Source organism: Poecilia mexicana, unplaced genomic scaffold (assembly GCF_051168715.1).
Source record: "Poecilia mexicana isolate PSO_F unplaced genomic scaffold, ASM5116871v1 scaffold_2, whole genome shotgun sequence".
NCBI classification, from domain to species: Eukaryota; Metazoa; Chordata; class Actinopteri; order Cyprinodontiformes; family Poeciliidae; genus Poecilia; species Poecilia mexicana.
The window spans coordinates 57,321,191-57,341,216 of NW_028263371.1; the positions used below are offsets into that span (position 1 = coordinate 57,321,191).

Here is a 20,026-nt window from a genome sequence, read left to right on the forward strand (position 1 = left end):
CGATCGGACCCGTTCCGACTCGTTCGGACGCGTTCTGACCCGATCGGACCCGTTCCGACCCATTCCGACCCGTTCGGACCCGTTCCGACCAGATCGGACCCGTTCTGACCCGATCGGACCCGTTCCGACCCGTTCGGACCCGTTCCGACCTATTCGGATCCGTTCCGACCAGATCAGACCTGTTCTGACCCGTTCTGACCCGTTCCGACCCGTTCTGACCCGTTCCGACCCGTTCGGACCCGTTCCGACCCGTTCGGACCCGATCGGACCCGTTCCCACCCGTTCTGACCCGATCGGACCCGTTCGGACCCGTTCCCACCCGTTCTGACCCGTTCCGACCCGTTCTGACCCGTTCCGACCCGTTCTGACCCGATCGGACCCGTTCGGATCCGATCGGACCCGTTCGGACCCGTTCCGACCCGTTCCGACCCGATCGGACCCGTTCCCACCCGTTCTGACCCATTCGGACCCATTCTGACCCATTCCGTCCAGATCGGACCCGTTCCAACCTATTCGGACCAGTTCCGACCAGATCAGACCCGTTCTGATCGTTCTGAACCAGTTCTGATCTGTTCAGACCCGTTCCGACCTGTTCCGACCCGTTCGGACCTGTTCTGACTCGTTCTGACCCGTTTGGACGCGTTCTGACCCGATTGGACCCGTTCCGACCCGTTCGGACCTGATCCGACCCGTTCCGACCTGATCGGACCAGTTCTGACCCGTTCCCACCCGTTCTGACCCGTTCCGACCCGTTCTGACCCATTCCGACCCGTTCGGACCCATTTGGACCCATTCCGTCCAGATCAGACCCGTTCTGACCCGTTCCGACCCGATCGGACCCGTTCGGACCCGTTCTGACCCGATCGGACCCGTTCAGACCTGATCGGACCCGTTCTGACCCGTTCCGACCAATTCTGACCCGTTCCGACACGTTCTGACCCGTTCCGACGCGATCGGACCTGTTCCGACCCGTTCCAACCAGTTCTGAACCGTTCGGACCTGTTCCAACCCGTTCTGACCCGTTCCGACCAGTTCTGGCCCGTTCCGACCAGTTCTGACCCGATCGGACCCGTTCCGACCCATTCGGACCCGTTCCGACCAGATCAGACCCGTTCGGACCTGTTCCGACTCGTTCTGACCCAGTTCTGATCTGTTCAGACCCGTTCCGACCCGATCGGACCCGTTCCGACCCGTTCAGACTCGTTCCGACCCGTTCCGACCCAATCGGACCCGTTCCGACCCGTTCCGACTCGTTCGGACGCGTTCTGACCCGATCGGACCCGTTCCGACCCGTTGGGACCTGTTCCGACTCGTTCTGACCCAGTTCTGATCTGTTGAGACCCGTTCTGACCCGATCGGACGCGTTCTGACCCGATCGGACCTGTTCCGACTCGTTCTGACCCAGTTCTGATCTGTTCAGACCCGTTCCGACCCGATCGGACCCGTTCCGACCCGTTCAGACTTTTTCCGACCCGTTCCGACCCAATTGGACCCGTTCCGACCCGTTCCGACTCGTTCGGACGCGTTCTGACCCGATCGGACCCGTTACGACCCGTTGGGACCTGTTCCGACTCGTTCTGACCCAGTTCTGATCTGTTGAGACCCGTTCTGACCCGATCGGACCCGTTCCGACCCGATCGGACCCGTTCCCACCCGTTCTGACCCATTCCGACCCGTTCGGACCCATTCTGACCCATTCCGTCCAGATCGGACCCGTTCCAACCTATTCGGACCAGTTCCGACCAGATCAGACCCGTTCTGATCGTTCTGAACCAGTTCTGATCTGTTCAGACCCGTTCCGACCTGTTCCGACCCGTTCGGAACTGTTCTGACTCGTTCTGACCCGTTTGGACGCGTTCTGACCCGATTGGACCCGTTCCGACCCGTTCGGACCTGATCCGACCGGTTCCGACCCGTTCCGACCCGTTTTGACCCGTTCCGACCCGATCGGACCCGTTCCGACCCGTTCTGACCCAATCGGACTCGTTCTGACCCGATCGGACCCGTTCGGACCAGATCAGACCCGTTCGGACCCGTTCGGACCTGTTCCGACTCGTTCTGACCTGTTCAGACCCGTTCCTACCCGATCGGACCCGTTCCGACCCGTTCCGACTCGTTCGGACCCGTTCCGACCCGTTCCGACTCGTTCGGACGCGTTCTGACCCGATCGGACCCATTCCGACCCGTTGGGACCAGATCAGACCCGTTCTGACCCGTTCCGACCCGTTCTGACCCGTTCCGACCCGATCGGACCCGTTCCGACCCGTTCAGACCAGTTCCGACCTGTTCCGACCCGATCGGACCCGTTCCCACCCGTTCTGACCCGTTCCGACCCGTTCTGACCCGATCGGACCCGTTCCCACCCGTTCTGACCCGTTCCAACCCGTTCTGACCCGATCGGACCCGTTCCCACCCGTTCTGACCCGTTCCGACCCGTTCTGACCCATTCCGACCCGTTCGGACCCATTTGGACCCATTCCGTCCAGATCAGACCCGTTCTGACCTGTTCCGACCCGAACGGACCCGTTCCGACCAATTCTGACCCGTTCCGACCGGATCGGACCTGTTCCAACCCATTCCAACCAGTTCTGACCCGTTCGGACCTGTTCCAACCCGTTCTGACCAGTTCTGACCCGTTCGGACGCGTTCTGACCCGTTCCGACCCGTTCGGATGCGTTCTGACCCGATCGGACCCGTTCCGACCTGATCGGACCCGTTCTGACCCTTTCTGACCCGTTCCGACCCATTCCGACCAGATCGGACCCATTCCGACCAGATCGGACCCGTTCGGACCTGATCGGACCCGTTCTGACCCGTTCCGACCAATTCTGACCCGTTCCGAACGGATCGGACCCGTTCCGACCCATTCAGACCCGTTCCGACCCGGTCCGACCCGATCGGACCCGTTCCGACTCGTTCGGACCCGTTCCGACCAGATCGGACCCGTTCTGACCCGATCGGACCCGTTCCGACCCGTTCGGACCCGTTCCGACCCGTTCGGACCCGATCGGACCCGTTCCCACCCGTTCTGACCCGATCGGACCCGTTCGGACCCGTTCCCACCCGTTCCGACCCGTTCCGACCCGTTCTGACCCATTCCGACCCGTTCGGACCCATTTGGACCCATTCCGTCCAGATCAGACCCGTTCTGACCTGTTCCGACCAATTCTGACCCGTTCCGACCCATTCCGTCCAGATCAGACCCGTTCTGACCTGTTCCGACCCGAACGGACCCGTTCTGACCCGTTCTGACCCGTTCCGACCCGATCGGACCCGTTCGGATCCGATCGGACCCGTTCGGACCCGTTCCGACCAATTCTGACCCGTTCCGACCCATTCCGACCAGATTGGACCCGTTCTGACCTGTTTCAACCCGTTCTGACTCGTTCTGATCCAGTTCTGATCTGTTCAGACCCGTTCCGAACCGTTCTGACCCGTTCTGACCCGTTCTGACCCGTTCCGACCCGTTCGGACCCGATCGGACCCGATCGGACCTGGCTCTGGGCGCTCTGCACGTCGGCGGCCGCCTGAGCCACTCTGTCCTCCAGCTCCAGCAGTAAGGAGGCGGAGCCTCTGCATGCGGTTCTGGGCGGCTCCAGCAGGGGGCGCTGCTGCGTGTCGGGGCTCAGTGGGAGGCGGTCGGCCTGCAGCAGAAACAGTTGAACAGTTTAAACATTAATAAGTGGTTCTACTTTGTATTTATGAAGTTATTTAATTTACCTTTTATATCAATAAAGTTTTTCTGAATTTGAACTGAACTGACTTTGGGCATAAAATACATAAATTTAAGTTTTTCTAAGTGTCTGAATCTGTAATTTTTTCTAAAAACTAAAGGAAGTGACACAGTAGCTGGTCAAACACTGGGCTGAACTGGTTTTACTGGTGGAACAGCAGAACATTTCACTGCTGCTGAATGTTTTCATTACGTTTTGGACGTTTTTATTTTCTGTTTTACTGTCAGAGAAACGAGATAAACAAACGTCATGATGCCGGATGTTCTCCGTCTGGAGCCGATCGAACCTTCAGATCCTCCTCCAGCCTGGTTCTGGTCCTGGTTCTGGTGGGGATCCGGCCCGCCTCGTCCTCCTCAGAGCTCAGGCTCTGGTCGCTGATGTTGTGGGTCAGCTGGTGCAGCTTCAGCCGGAGCTGCTGCTCCTCCAGCTCCTCTTCATCCCACTGAGGAAGACGAGGAGGAGACGGACTCTGGGCGGTTCTGACGTCCTGCAGAACCAGAACAGAAACACCAGAACCTGTAAATCCAATCAAACTCTGGGTTTAACTGATTTTACATAAATAAAAATACAGCATTTAATGATTAATCATTATAAAAAATAATCTATAAAACGTGTTTCAGTCACATTCTGCACAAACAGCAATAAAATAAAATACAACCAATTAACCCTTTCATGCATAGCGGTCACTACAGTGGACAGCTGCCTAAAAGCCATTTTCTTGAGCTTCTTGTGGATTTTTATGTTATAAATGCAAAGTGGACACTAATGCATCATAGGATCCACCATCAACTACTGGCCATCAGCTGCAGATGCAAGACATTATTTTAAGTCCAATATGGCCGACCCGGTTCCTCCTGCTACTGCAGACGACTCTTGCAGGTAAAAAAAATATGGTGACATCAAATAACCCCTAAAGAACAACACTACTGATGTATTTTTCTAAAAAACAACTTTGTATTTGGAGAAAAATATAATTGACCACCTTAAAAAAATTTCATTAAAAAACCCAATTTTTTTACAACATTTTTTTCCCTACCTTTTTATATGCCTTAAGAAAATCAAAAGAAAAAAAACAGGGAAAAAATCCTGACACATAGGATCATAATTCATGCATGAAATGGTTAATTAAACAATATTTAAATAAAAATGAAATTTAAAACCTGGAATTATGTAAAGTAAAAAATAAATTAGATTAAAATAAATGAAATACATCAATAAAATGAAAAAAATAATTAAATTAATAATAGAAAAGAAAAGTAAATTAACTAAATAAAACATGAAATAAGGTAAAAAAATAAAATAAAAAATGAATAATGTAAAATAAAATAACTTAAAGTAACTAAATGAAGTTAAAGCAGCTGGATGCAGACACTTTAAGTCCAGACTCTTTATCATAAAGTCTCAGTGACGTCTGAACCTCTAGAACTGAAGTCACTATTTAATAAAACATAAAGTTTTTATATTTACACTGAAACCATCAGTATTAACACCTGAATTTAATTTTTCATGATTTCCATTAAGACGAGGTGAGAACTAGGTGGAGACAGATTATTAATCTGCAGAGGTTTTAAATCCAGATGTTTTCTGCATGTTAATCGGATCAGAACCGCAGCAGAGAACCCGAGCAGAACCTTTAGATGTTCAGTTTGAAGTTAAACCAGACGAGTTCAGATCGTTTGAGCTTCAACTTTAGAGAATGTGTCATGATTAGAAGCAGACACCATGAAGCGTCTCCAGCAGGAAGGATCATGGAGACACAGTCTGAGCAGACCAGCTGCTGCTGCTGTGAATGGCCACCAGGGGGCAGCACAGACACTTCTTTCACAATTTTAAACATTTTCCATTAATTTAGAGAAAATTTCATTACTCTAACATTTAACAACCAAACAGGAACCAGCAGTGTGCTGACAGTGAGGCCTGGCATTTATAGCTGCACATTGATTGTTTAAAGCTGGTTTCCAGGCAACAAGAGTTTACCTTCCTGTTAGCCGACGTCACTTTCTGCTCCAAGCAGCTCAGCAGCGTCTCAATGGCCGACATTCGCTTGTTCAGGTCACCGATCTACAGAAAGCAGGAGCAGAATGAGAGACTGATGTTTCTATACAGCTTAAACACGATTACGGAACCCATCAGAACCGGACCTGGAAACCCTGGAGAACCTTCAGGCTGACCTGAACCCATCAAACTAAAAGTTAACCGGAGTTATTAGCTTTGGACCTAAAGGGGAACGATCTAGACCTATAGGTCAGTTATAGATCTAGAGTCAGTTGTTCCAGCTGTAAACCAGAGATCAGGCTGACCTCTGACCTGAGCCTCCAGAGCCACATAAAGACGGTTCCAAAGTGGGCCTTCTACCAGCTGCAGAACATTTCTAATGTCTCAGATCAGAGAAACTCATCCAGACTTTAAATCCTGCTGGTAGTTTATAATCACTGAAGGTTTGGCACCATGACACAGATCTGCTGTTGGATCAACCTGACCGACCAGAACCAGAACTAGAACCAGACATGGAGAATTCAACTCTGGTTCATTTTGAATGTGTGCTCCAGGAGCAGGAAGTGGAGTACAGTGCAGGGCATTCTGGGTAAATACAACCAAAGCTAACATGCTAGCCTCGCGTTAGCAGCAGAAATGGCTCCTGGTCTTTGGCCAAAAACTGAAGAGAAATCCTCCAACTGCTAAAATCCGATGCCTCCATTTTGTTTCCATTTGGTGAAGAAGGAAGTTGCGCTGAGCGATCCAATAGAACCGGGTCTACTGGACCATGAGGTGGGAAATACCCAGTGATTCCTCCAGGTCCAGAAAACTCAGACCTGACAGTCGAACTGTCCTCCTCCATGAAGGAACAACCTGGTCCAGGTTGGGGAATTCGTTTCTCCTGACTGGTTTAGATCTGCTGAGTCTGCAGGTTGTATTTAACGGGTCCTGTAATCGGCCTCCTGGTGTTTAGTGTCGTTTGGTTTTTCATGGTTTCTCTTGTTTAGCATTGCCCTCGTTAGTTTGGTTTGTTGTGGTTTCGCCTTTGATTTCTTGCTCACACGTGTAATCACAGCGTAACTCTGCTGACTCCTGGTCCATGGTTCGTCAGGCAGGACTGGAACGCTGACATCACGGGTTTCAACAGATGCACACGTCTCCGCCGGCGGCCCCTGAAGGTCGTCTGAGGGAACCTGGAGGCCTCGGCGGCCAAACGCTGCTGCCTGACGGCCACATGTCTGGATGTTTCCAAGCATCCTGTTTGGGTCTCTGCGATGTCAGAATATATCAGCAGAGTCGGTGACCTTTAGGTGACCTTTGAGTGACCTTTTAAATGACCTTTAGGTGACCTTTAAGGCTGCTGTTGACTCCAGAACCTGGGACTTGTGTGCAGAGCGCATCTCGGTTCCCATGGTTACGCCATTGTGTGCATTCCTGGGTGCTTGGATGAAGCCTGAGGGTGTTGTGACATCAGGTGTTGATCTGTTTCTCATGAGCAGCGCTGACGGGTCGGGTTGCTGTGAGCCACGAATAGATGCTGATGTCATGACTCTGGCCCGCATGTGATCCTGCAGCTGCCTCCTCTTCATCGGACCGACGGCCCGCATGTGATCCAGGTCCAACATGTTTACTGAGCTCTGTAACACAATGTCGGAAATCTGTTTGCTGATGCAAGTCTTCAAGGAATCCAAACACCTTTAGATGCTCAGTAAACCGCCTCAGGCTCTGACCAAAACCAGAACCAGAACTCTAAATGAGTATCCAGTCAATTAACAGTTTGTGATTAAGCAAAAACTGAGAAATGAAGAAATCTATCCAGTTTCTGTTTTAGCATCTTTAAGGAAAATCCACAGATATTCACTGAGGTGAATGTTGGGCTTTGGGGAGCACATTCCAGAAACTTCATGTTTTCCTGCTTTATCTGCTCCAGAACCAGTCTGGATCCTGTTGGATCACCCAACCGGGTCAAAGCTTCAACCAGACATGAAGCTTGGAGGTTTAAAAGTTCAGCTCTGGTTTCCTCTGATCAGTTTTCCACATGCTGCGTCTCCCTAAAGCTAACTGGAAAGCTAGCAGCGCTAACCCTAAAGCACCCAAAGCGCTACATCAACATGGTATTTAACCGAATGCGAAAGCACTATCCCAACCGGGTATTTAGGAGGAGCTAACGCTATAGTGCTAAATCCAACCATGTTGAATATGATAAGGGGAAATGGAGCTGCAACATAAATATCTTCAAAATAAGAGCATGAATATGGAGTTAGATTTGTTTCACAATTATTCAATCAAAAAAAATCATGTCAAAGCAAAAATCACTAACATTTTTTTTTTTACTTTTTTTTTGGTTGAAACTTTTTCTGAGTTTTTGGTTGAATTAGTTTTCCTGCTTATACAACTTTATTTGCTGGCGAAGCTTACATGAACATCCAGGGCGGGGCTTAAGGACGAGCGATGTAAGACGTGTTCCGATTGGTTAGCGCTGCCTAAAGCGGATGACTCCTTGAGATCTCAGAACTCCGTCCCGAACTGCAGGGCTTCGGTGACGGGACACAGAATGTGAATGGTAAGTAATCTTCACAAAATTACACCGTTTAGCAGCTTCTAAAGTGTCCACCCTGTTTCATAGAAGAAATCTTACTAAACTTATGACGACAGTCACATATTTTGTCTGCCGCGGTCCCCGGTAGCATATTGTGCTAGCTAATGTTAGCACTAGGTAAAGTTCATAAACTAGGCTTGTGTAATATTCGCCTGTCTTTATGTTGAATTCGTTAACCAGCGCATCTCTGTCGAGTGGCATTAAGCGTGGAAAATACCAAATATATCTGGAGGAAATATGTGTTAAAAACTGTTGTGTAATCCTCCGTGTGTGTGTGTGTGTGTGTGTGTGTGTGTGTGTGTGTGTGTGTGTGTGTGTGTGTGTATGTGTGTGTGTTTTAACTAGCATTGAAGCTAAAGTGGGAAAACAGCGGATCGTTGCTCCAATGTTATCAGGTCCACATTAATCTGCACCACACGTCAAGTGACTGTGCAGATGATTTATTTACCAAGCACATAATCAGTGCTGTCGATGAGGGGAGGCAGTGTAACTCTTAAATATACATTTTCTTCCAGATGTAAAATGTAAAACTAAGCTGGTAGGTCACAGGCCGAAGGAGGATATTCACATAATTTCTGTTTATTATTATTTGGTGTGTGTGTGTCTTGTACTTAGTTTTATTCCGAATTAGATGTAATATGCCTTTTGCTGTGTTATGATATTAAATTAAATTGGTGTTCTCCTAATTCCCCATCCTAGTATGACCAGCAGAGTGCAGCTGAAGCAGGACAGGCTTGTAGGTCTTACTGATTCCTCCAGCTGCTAGAGACGATCAGAGCATGAGGATGGAGAGACCAGCAAGTGTTGAATCAGAGAAGGTCAGGTAGGGAAGGAAGTGTTGCTTTTAGGGGCCGGGTGTGTTTGGCTAAATATATTTCTCCAAGTCAAAGAGACTCAACCAAAAAAAAAAAAAAAGTTTCAACCAAAAAAAAGTAAAAAAAAAAACTAAGTTATTTTTGCTTTGACATGATTTTTTTTTGATTGAATAATTGTGAAACAAATCTAACTCCATACATGAATATAAACATCTAATTATTTGACAAATTCTGAACAATCAAAAACTAAAACAGCAACAATGATGTTGAACTTAATTTAACTAAATGTTTACAGAACAACCAAGTAAATTACTGCTTTAGAATTGACCTGGAAATGAACTATGGGGAAGCTAAGTGCGCTAAACATTTTTAAAGTTAGAAAAATGCTAAAGCGCTAAATGACACATTAGCTCTGCTATTATCAGATTTGTGGATTAAACTTTTAGCAGTAAATGAACATAAACATGTCTGACCTCCATTCAGTTTCACAGGTTGACCTTCTTTTGGTTTGTCACATAAAATCGTCGAGGTTCATGGGAATAACGTGACAAATGTGGAGAATTCAGAGGTTGTGAAATCTGTTAAGAATAAAACAGATTTTAACGTTCCGGGCCGACGCGTGATTATATAAGGAGCCTAAACGCTGCCAAACTCAGAATGATGTGGAACAAAAGCCTGTAAAACCAAACAGGATTTATTGGTGATCAAAGCGATTGGCTCCATCTGCTGGATGATTACTGGACCTGCGGCGTTGCGCCGGCTGAGCTCAGGCTCTCCTGAGACGTGTGGCTGCCGGGGTCCAGGTGGGACCGGTACGCCGGGACCCGGGGGCAAAGGTCGTCCTCGGCCTCGGAGTCGTCCAGGCTGGGCAGGAAGCTGCTGCCGCCCCGCAGGCCGATGCTGCCGCTGCCGCAGGACGAGTAGCTGAGCCGGGACACGGAGCGGGACGGGCCGGTCCGGGTCTCCGCATACGCCATTTCATCTGGACACACAGAGGAGTCCTGTCATGACCTTTGACCTGCTGGCTGAGCCCATAGAGTCTGAAGTGGAGATCTGGGTTCTGGACATCTGACATTGGGCCGGACCTGCTGGGACCGGGTCCAGTACTGGGAGGACTGGATGAGGTTCTGGAGCAAAAACACTGACAGCAATAATCTGAATTATTTAATCTGTCATGAAAGAAAAAACAGGGATTCATTTTCAGTCATATTTTCACCATTTCATTCTTTCATTCATTCATCAATGTCAAAGTTTCAATCAGAATATTTAGGTAAGCTGAATATTTAGTTTACAAACTAAATATTCATTTAGCAAACTGAATACTTAATAAAATATTTAGTCTGATTTAATAAGGGAGTTAATTACTTAGATCCTAAACTGAATATTTAGTTTGAAAAAATAATGCCCAGTTATACCTTCACTAACGGGTCAAACTGGGACCAAACTGGGACCAAACTGGGACCAAACTGGGACCTCACCGTGCTCATTATGCATGTCCAGGTCCAGGCTCTGGCTGTCCTGCTGGAGGTTCTGGTGGACATTGTCCTGCATGTCGGGCTCAGCCAGCATCGAGCCCATCGCGTCCTGAACTCCGGAGGCCTGCAGGCCACGAGGACACGGACGTCAGTCTGGACAAAATGGCCGCCGTCCCTCCTTCAACATGGAGACTAGAAACTTCTTCACATGATCACAAATTTCAGGTTCATGTTTTTTATTTAGAAGATGAATTCAAAAAGACAGAGGAAGAAAGAAGAAACATCAGAGATCAGATCGACTAAAGTAAATCAAAGTTGATCTAAAACTAGTTCGAGTTAGTTTATAATGGGAGTACTGGTGTCTGTACTGGGAGTACTGGTGTCTGTACTGGGAGTACTGGTGTCTGTACTGGGAGTACTGGTGTCTGTACTGGGAGTACTGGTGTCTGTACTGGGAGTACTGGTGTCTGATCCGCTACCTGATCCTCCTGAGGTCTGGAGTTTGCTGAGTAATCAAAGCCGAGGACGAAATCAACAGGATCAACAGTCAGCCTCCGTTTGGCCTTCTTCATCTTCAGAGATAATCATCATCATCACCAGTATTCAGGATGGAGAAACAGGAAAATATCCAGTTTGAAGCATTTTATTCAGATTTACATGTTTCTGTGGCTGTTCTATAATAATAATTATTATTATTATAACTGAGCCCCTGTTGCCTCAGTAGCAGCAATAACAACGAGGTGAAACGGTTGGTACCTGCAGGTTTGGAGAGTCGGCTGCTTCCAGGCTGAGATCCTCATATCCACCTGCAGGCAGGCAGACAGGCAGACAGGCAGACAGACAGACAGGCAGACAGGCAGACAGGCAGACAGACAGACAGACAGACAGACAGACAGGCAGACAGGCAGACAGACAGACAGGCATCATGGAGTTATGAAGCTACCATAACTAATTCCTGCAGACTGAACCTGTCAGCTCTGAGCTTCACATGAAAACATCAGATTTATTTTGTTTATTTCAGGTTTTTACAAGAGAACAAGCAAAAGGTATAACAGAGAAAAACAGGAGCATACATGTCAAGAACAAAGTAATTAGTTTACTATCTTCCTGTTTGAAAGGAGCAGGAAGAAACAAACATTTAATCAGTTTCATGCAAACTAATGAAATAACTGTGATCACAGTCGGGATGTTTCCGTCTGAGCTCAAACTGGACAAACAAAATGGAGGCAGACGGACGGAACCGACCGATCAGAACCGTGTAGAAATAAACACTGATCGAACCGGGTCCCGATCGAACTGTTGGACTGGATCAGCCTGGAAAATCATCTTAATGGAAAATATTAGAGGATAAACTCACTGTGGCGCTCCGGCTCGCTGCGGGTGTCAAACTCTGGGCGCTCTGGAGCACAAACAGGAAGAAACAGGCAGGAACAGGAAGTGAGGCCATGTTGGCTGTGATTAAACTCACACATAGAAATGATTAGAAACTCCTCAATAATCTGACATTTCCTGCAGTGATGAAGAGCAACGTTAAGTTTTATTATCCTGACAGATCATCAGGTTAAAGAGTCATTTCTACATGAAGTCATGATAATAACAGCTGTGATTAAATGAAGCTCTGTTAGCAGGCTACGCTAACAGCAGGACTCCCTCCGAGCTCTGAGGGCCCGGCGGACCGCAGAGCAACACTCCCTGTGTGTGTGTGCGTGTGTGTAGAGTCATGCGTGTTGAATTTAATCCAGATGGTCACATGAGTCGCAGCATGTGATGCGGAGCCGGTTCCAGTTCTGTTAGCGTTCATGACGGTTTCATAATAATCATCATAACGCCTCATTCCTCAGAGAACATGAGAACTTTCTGCCTCCTCCTCTTCGCTCCACTGAGCCCGGCACAAAAATCAGAGACATGTGAGGAAGATCACAAGGCTGCCGGCGCAGCCAGCGTTTCTGCCTGCTGCTGCAGCTCGGCGCAGAGAGCCAGTCGGTGACTCAGCGTCAGCAGGAGTCTCTGCTGCTGCAGATCAAAACGCTTTCAGCTGAACTAAACCCGGTTACTATGTTCTGAATGCAGCTTGATGAAACACAACGAGTTTCTGAAACCATTTATCGTCTTCATGAAATGTAAAACACATCATTCCTCTGAGATTAACGCTAAACAAAAACACAGAGTTTCCCTCAGACTTTATTTCTACTGTTACGACATTTTCTGTTCAAACATGAACATATTTCATTTTAATGAGAAAATCTGTCACTATAAATAGATACTGAAGTTCCATTTAGATCATAGTTCTGGCACTAAATTATCTCCGTACAAATAAAATCCATCTGTTCTGAAGCATCATAAAAACTATCATTCATTACCTTGTCAGTATTCTGTTTATCATAATTTGTTGCAATAAACACTACAAAGGCATAAATGCTACTGATATAACATAGCTTAGCTACATAGGCTAAGCTAGCTGCTTGTGCTAGGCTAAAGATCTTAGCTCATCTGTTCAAAGTGAAGAAAATAATTAAAACGTATACCTCTCCATATTGTTAAAAATGCTATAGCTAAATAGAGGTGAGAAAAATGATTGGCTCATACAGATGAGCTAAAAGGCTAACAGTCCTCGTCTTAGCTCAACGAGCTAAACCACAAAATCTCTGCTATCTACTTTTAGCATTAGCTAGATGAGATGATTAAATAGTTAATCTGGCCTTAATTAAATGTAACTTAGTTTTTCTGTTAAAGCTGCTAAAAGGCTGTGAAAATAAAGAAACTTGGCAGAATTAGCTTCAAGCTATAGCTAACGCTATGCTAACAGTTAGCAGCTTCGAAGCAAGCAATACCATAGTTTAACATAAAATAATTTAGAACATTTTTTACAACTTTTGAGTTTTAAAATTAACATGAAATGAAGATTTTTAGTGTTTTATGTTCTTAAGATCATGAAACAAATCCTCAAAGGATTTTGTCTTTGAGGAGAAAACAAAGTTAAACAAACAGCTTCATCTTAGACTTCAAACATGTTTTTTGCCAGAGTAATGTCTGTGATTCTGGTGTCTTTAGGAGCAAACAGGAAGTGCGAAGGCCACCAGTTGGTTGTTGAGGGCAGAAAGCCTGAGAGCTGAAGAGCAGCTGTGGTGAGACGATGAGAAAAACAGGAAAAATGGAGATTAAATCCCTGTGTCACATCTGGCTTTTCCTGCTGAGTTACTGTCAGAAGACTGAATGTTTTAACCAACAGATGTGTGACAAATTAAAGGATGAAGATAAAAGCAAAGTAGTTTAATTACAGACTGACTCACTTCTAAAGTAATGGAATCTGTTGTGTGAAAATCATTTCTCCCAGTTTGCCCAGTTTGAATGAAGGTTTGGTCGCATGAAGCGAAGCATTTATCCTTCCATGTTCCAACAATGAACCAAATATTTTACAAAAACAAAACAACTGTAATTAAACCTAAAAATTACAGTATTTTATTTTTTGTTCTTGTTAAAGAAATACAGATCTGTGAAAAAGCATCAACACAAAAATATCCAAACCAACCAAGTTAAATGGGAAAAATAATTCTTCATGAATCTAATAACTGTTTGCTGCACCTGCAGCAGCTGATAAGTGCAGTCTTTAACATAATTGATGCACTGAAACATTTAAGCAAAAAGTAAGAACAGAAGAAAACTTTAGGGGTGCAAATACTTTTAAGCAGCATTGAAAGTCTGTCAGCTTGAGTTCATTAACATTTATACTCAAAATAAAAGTCAAATGTCTTTGAAATCCTGACAATAATCCACAGTGGTTTGCATCGCTAACAAAATGTTAGCTAGGCTAATGCTAAAGTGCTACACCAACATGGTATTTAGTGGAAGCTAATGCTAACATGCTAAATTCATGTTGATACCAAGATACATCTGAACATTTGCATACTTGTTTAATGACTGGCTGTTTGTTTGTCCGTTGCCTTTTGCTCAATAAAGTTTCTTAGAAGAAAAAATAGGACGTGAGGAGAGGAAATGAAGCTTCACTCCCTTCAGAATAAGAGCATGAATTAAACATCTAAGAACAGTTGAGAACCAAAACTCCTGATAGTTTATAAAACAGTCCAATAAATTAGTGCTTTAGAGTTCAGCGGAAGCTAAATGTGCAAAACGTTTTCAACGTTAGCAAAAATAGTAAAGCGCTAAATGAACACTTAGCCATGCTATGAGCAGATTAGCAGAAATGTTGCCACCATTGATAATGCAGTTCACACATAAACCAGTGACTGACTGAGCTCGGTGGGAGTTCGCTTCACATTTTTTCCTTGCAGCTTCCTGACAGTTTGCAGCTGCTGACTCTCAGCGAAGCCGTTCATTTTCTGGGGATTTCTCCTGCTAAGCTCAAACAGACTTCCCTGACTCCACGTCCGAGCTTTCTGGCTGCGGCAGATTGAACTTTTGACCAGCAGCAACTCCTCAGGGCTTCCAGAGGGAGAAGTGAAACAGATGGTAATTTGTTCACGTTTCCACTGAAGGTCATCCTAACGCTCTTGTGGTTTTAAGATTAGTTTATTTCCCTCCTCATGCGGCCATCTTGGACCTGGCAGCCATTCAGCAGCCACACTGTTTAACCGCTGAGCAGTTTTAGTTAATCAGTGGGAGCTTAATGTTTTTAGAGTCAAGTGGTGTCATGTGTTTACTCACTTCATGCAGATTTTGGAACAAAGATTTTAAGCTGCTGATCTCTGGCCGAGTTAAACCAGATTAGTGGAGCTCTGACCTGTGGGGTCGCTCTGGGAGCGGCTGTGTTCCCCGCTCAGCCTCTTAAACAGAGATCGCATCACCTTGGCGCTGCCGAAGCGCTTGAATCGGGCCCGGACGTTCTCATGGTACCACTCCAACGTACCGATCCTCAGAACCCTGGAAGAAAAACCAGCATCAGAAACACCAAACCAGCATTTCTAGAAGTTTCTGGAGGAGAAGTGGAGCCATGAACTGCTGGTGCAACATTTAGAGAAAACAATAGCATGATGGTTTGCACATGGAGCTGGAAGGAACTAAATGTATTAATTTTTATGGCTGCAGAGTGAGCCGAACGCGTTACGTAAGGAGTCTCTGTTCAAACGCAGAGCCAGGATGTCAGTCATGTGCTTTTATGTAATCCTGGGGAAACCAGGAACTCAGGACAATCACACATAAATGTCATAAAAACGCTGGACGTCAGCAGGAAGCAGAAGGAACTCATTACATTTAGGCAGTTATATCCTTCAACTGGAAACAGAGAAATAATAAGGAATATTTTTATATTCTTAAACATCCCAGTGTGTTCCTAAAATATGAATATTTAAAACAACAATAAACCTCAAACACCTAGCTGACTTTAGCTTCCACTAGCTTAAGCTGTTTAACTCATAGCTAGCTAAACTGAAAAAGCTAATTTAGATGATGTTAGTATGCTGAACCTCAATAAGTTGAAAAGAGGCTAATAGTAACTAGCTTATAGCTCATAATGCTAACCACATAAATCAAGTCATCTGCTGTTAGCAGCTAAACAAATTTCCTCAAAAAGAGCAGCTAAGCTAAAATCTGATAGCATTAAGCTTAAGTCCATAAGCTAAGTTACTGCTATTATGTAAATGCTATCATTGTACTTTTGGTATTTTAAATCAAATTTAAAATAAATAATAATTTAAATTGACCTAATATTGTTTGTATTTGTTGTTATTGTTATGGTATTGTGTTAATGTGATTTTGTTTGTTTAATGCAGCTACTGATGGAAATTAGCATCTTGCTAAATCTGGTGTATTTGCAGAAATATTGTACATTCATTAATATTCACTGTCCCTCAAATGAAATAAATTCAAGTTCAGTTAAGCTGTTTATCATAGCTAAGCTACATAAGCTGTGCTAAATAGCTTAGCTAACTGAACTCAGCAAACAAAGCTAACTTTTAATCTTTAATTATTCCCTAAATTAGAAAATTAAATTAGTTTTTTAGCTCAAACATCAGCATGTTTTAGTAGCTCTGTTATGTTAGCTCTGGTTTGATCTTTTTGTAGACGTTTGCTATGATGTGTAACCATGGCAACAGTACTAGCCAACAGCTGATGATGTCATCCAGGAGACGTGACGCTGTAACATCGTCTCACTGCCTCTGATTGTACGTCTTGATGCTCAGCCTCAGGATAAACGGTTCTGATCCTTCAGTTCAGGAGCCCAGAGTGGGTTAGTAACCTCCCTGGTTTAACAGGTTAAGGTTAGTTACCTCCCTGGTTTAACAGGGTTAGTTATGTCCCTGGTTTAACAGGTTAAGGTTAGTTATGTCTCTGGTTTAACAGGTTAAGGTTAGTTTTCTCCCTGGTTTAACAGGTTAAGGTTAGTTATGTCTCTGGTTTAACAGGTTAAGGTTAGTTACCTCCCTGGTTTAACAGGGTTAGTTATGTCCCTGGTTTAACAGGTTAAGGTTAGTTATGTCTCTGGTTTAACAGGTTAAGGTTAGTTTTCTCCCTGGTTTAACAGGTTAAGGTTAGTTATGTCTCTGGTTTAACAGGTTAAGGTTAGTAATGTCCCTAGTTTAACAGGGTTAGTTATGTCCCTGGTTTAACAGGTTAAGGTTAGTTTTCTCCCTGGTTTAACAGGGTTAGTTATGTCCCTGGTTTAACAGGTTAAGGTTAGTTATGTCCCTAGTTTAACAGGGTTAGTTATGTCCCTGGTTTAACAGGTTAAGGTTAGTTATGTCTCTGGTTTAACAGGTTAAGGTTAGTTATGTCCCTAGTTTAACAGGGTTAGTTATGTCCCTGGTTTAACAGGTTAAGGTTAGTTATGTCTCTGGTTTAACAGGTTAAGGTTAGTTACCTCCCTGGTTTAACAGGGTTAGTTATGTCCCTGGTTTAACAGGTTAAGGTTAGTTATGTCCCTGGTTTAACAGGTTAAGGTTAGTTATGTCCCTGGTTTAACAGGTTAAGGTTAGTTATGTCCCTGGTTTAACAGGTTAAGGTTAGTTTTCTCCCTGGTTTAACAGGGTTAGTTATGTCCCTGGTTTAACAGGTTAAGGTTAGTTATGTCCCTAGTTTAACAGGGTTAGTTATGTCCCTGGTTTAACAGGTTAAGGTTAGTTATGTCTCTGGTTTAACAGGTTAAGGTTAGTTATGTCCCTAGTTTAACAGGGTTAGTTATGTCCCTGGTTTAACAGGTTAAGGTTAGTTATGTCTCTGGTTTAACAGGTTAAGGTTAGTTATGTCCCTGGTTTAACAGGTTAAGGTTAGTTATGTCTCTGGTTTAACAGGTTAAGGTTAGTTACCTCCCTGGTTTAACAGGGTTAGTTATGTCCCTGGTTTAACAGGTTAAGGTTAGTTATGTCCCTGGTTTAACAGGTTAAGGTTAGTTATGTCTCTGGTTTAACAGGTTATGGTTAGTTACCTCCCTGGTTTAACAGGGTTAGTTATGTCCCTGGTTTAACAGGTTAAGGTTAGTTATGTCCCTAGTTTAACAGGGTTAGTTATGTCCCTGGTTTAACAGGTTAAGGTTAGTTACCTCCCTGGTTTAACAGGGTTAGTTACCTCCCTGGTTTAACAGGTTAAGGTTAGTTCTCTCCCTGGTTTAACTCACCTGGATCCAATGATGGCTCATTAGAGGAGAGCACTGACCTGATGAGAAGGTTGTTTCTACCACCAGGGAGAGAGTAAAACATGCAGGATGCGCCCAGGACCCACTTTGGGCTCCACTGATCTAGTTGATTAAAACGTCTGATAAACTGGTATGAAGTCACAGCACCAGATAATTTCCCAGTTTGAGTCTCAGCTGTGCAGCAAACAAAGGCGAGAGGCATCGTCCCGTAGAGAACGATTTGGGGAGACAGTAAATCATGAATGTTATATGAGCTGCAGAAATCTGCCTTGAAACAAAACTTCAGTTTGTTCTCAGCAATTTTTCCTTCCACTGAGTCCAACTGAGAAACCTGAGAAACTTTGACAAATCAGAGTCAGAAAGTTCAAGAATAACATTTGAACTCTTCCTGGTGTGTGATGGCCTGAGGAACAGGCTGGAGCCGTTTTACCTGGCCAGGTGGCAGGGCTCACACAGCCAGCCCTGCTCCCTCCTGCTGAAGCGGCTGCAGGAGCGGCAGACGTGAAGCTGGCAGTCCAAACACTGACGCTTGATGTTGACCAGGAACCTGAAGGGCTGAAGGCAGCGGATGCAGTAGGACTCGGCCAGGCTGCTGCGGCTCCCCAGCAGCTCCCGCTTCGTGTCTTCTTTCTCTATTTTATTCTTCAGTTCGCTGGAAAACAACCAGACGAAACCTTCAACAAATCCTGACGTCTCCATGTTTTCAGTCAAAACTCAGCACCTGATGTTTCAAGAACAGTTTGCTTTTGGTGGGTTGCTTGGATTAGTCATGAGCAGTCAGTATCTAAATCACAGTTTGGACAACAGCCACACTGCAGTGGCTCACTCATGATCTGATTCTTTTTCATTTGTGAAATATCAACATTAAATAATTAAGTATTTATATGAACTTTGAAATATTTCATGAAAAAACTAAAGTCTAAAAACTAACAATAGATTTTTCTTAAAATTTTAGTTAGTATAAATGATTTAAATTGTCTAGTTGTTTAGTTTGGATCCATGATTCTCTCAAATGAGGCCCATCTCCCCGCTGCAGGTAAGATACTGAGTGCTCAGAACTGCACCATAAAACCCTGGTGTGAAAAGTAGATTCATCTTAGTGAGTTTATTCCACAGGGACGAGTCTAGCATGATGCTAAGCTACGCTAACAGTGTCCAGCACAACTCAGCCAGGGAAAACAGAAACAGCAGTAACTCTTCCAAACTGCAGACATGAATTCAAAGTGAGTTTCCAAGCCGCTGATCGCAGCTTTTACAGCTAAGCAAACAAACTGGACGACTGCAGCACACAGATTATCGTTTGACTTATTTTTCTAACAAAGAAGAGTTGATGAAAGGCAGAAGAAGACGTTTTCTGGGAAGAAGTGGGATTATGTTGTTTTCACTCCTTCACACAATCAATCAAGTTTACAGAGAAACTGCAGAGCAGAAAAAGTCCTGAAGCAAAAGCTGAGAAAACGTGTAGAAAAGCAGTTTATCTTTGCATCGTCCTGCAGCCGTTCTGATGACTTCACCGCCTCCAGCCCAATGTTTTCTGCTGCAGAGCTGAAAGTAAAGCGTCTGATTGGTGGAGAAGTTAAAGCCTCCCTCAGAGAGACGCTGGCTGCAGCGGAGGGGAAACTATTCAGATAACAAGCCCCAAATGTCCTGGCTGAAAAACAGAAATAAGAAACTATTCCTGAAGGAACAGGGGAGTTTTATTGCTTATTGGAGGCTTTTGTTTGGACCATACTGGTTAGATTATGGCTCATATCACTGGGATCAGTGGGACATGGCTCAGGATTCCTCAACCCATCACACACACAGCTGCTTTGGTTTAAACTGCATGATTTAAAAGTAAA

At 45.1% G+C, this 20,026-nt stretch overlaps 1 protein-coding gene across 1 annotated transcript in view; it reads right to left on the reverse strand.

Annotated features, from left to right (window-relative positions):
- Positions 1-18,936, reverse strand: part of mlphb (melanophilin b) — a 28,975-nt gene extending 10,039 nt beyond the window's left edge. The window contains 10 exon segments of the mRNA XM_088003663.1: positions 3,495-3,644; positions 4,021-4,221; positions 5,712-5,795; positions 9,869-10,107; positions 10,604-10,724; positions 11,080-11,172; positions 11,357-11,421; positions 11,898-11,999; positions 15,339-15,478; positions 18,616-18,936. Of these exon segments, the coding sequence (XP_087859789.1) occupies positions 3,495-3,644; positions 4,021-4,221; positions 5,712-5,795; positions 9,869-10,107; positions 10,604-10,724; positions 11,080-11,172; positions 11,357-11,421; positions 11,898-11,999; positions 15,339-15,478; positions 18,616-18,884 (1,464 nt within the window). The 5' untranslated portion in view covers positions 18,885-18,936.
- Positions 18,937-20,026: the final 1,090 nt, after the last annotated feature.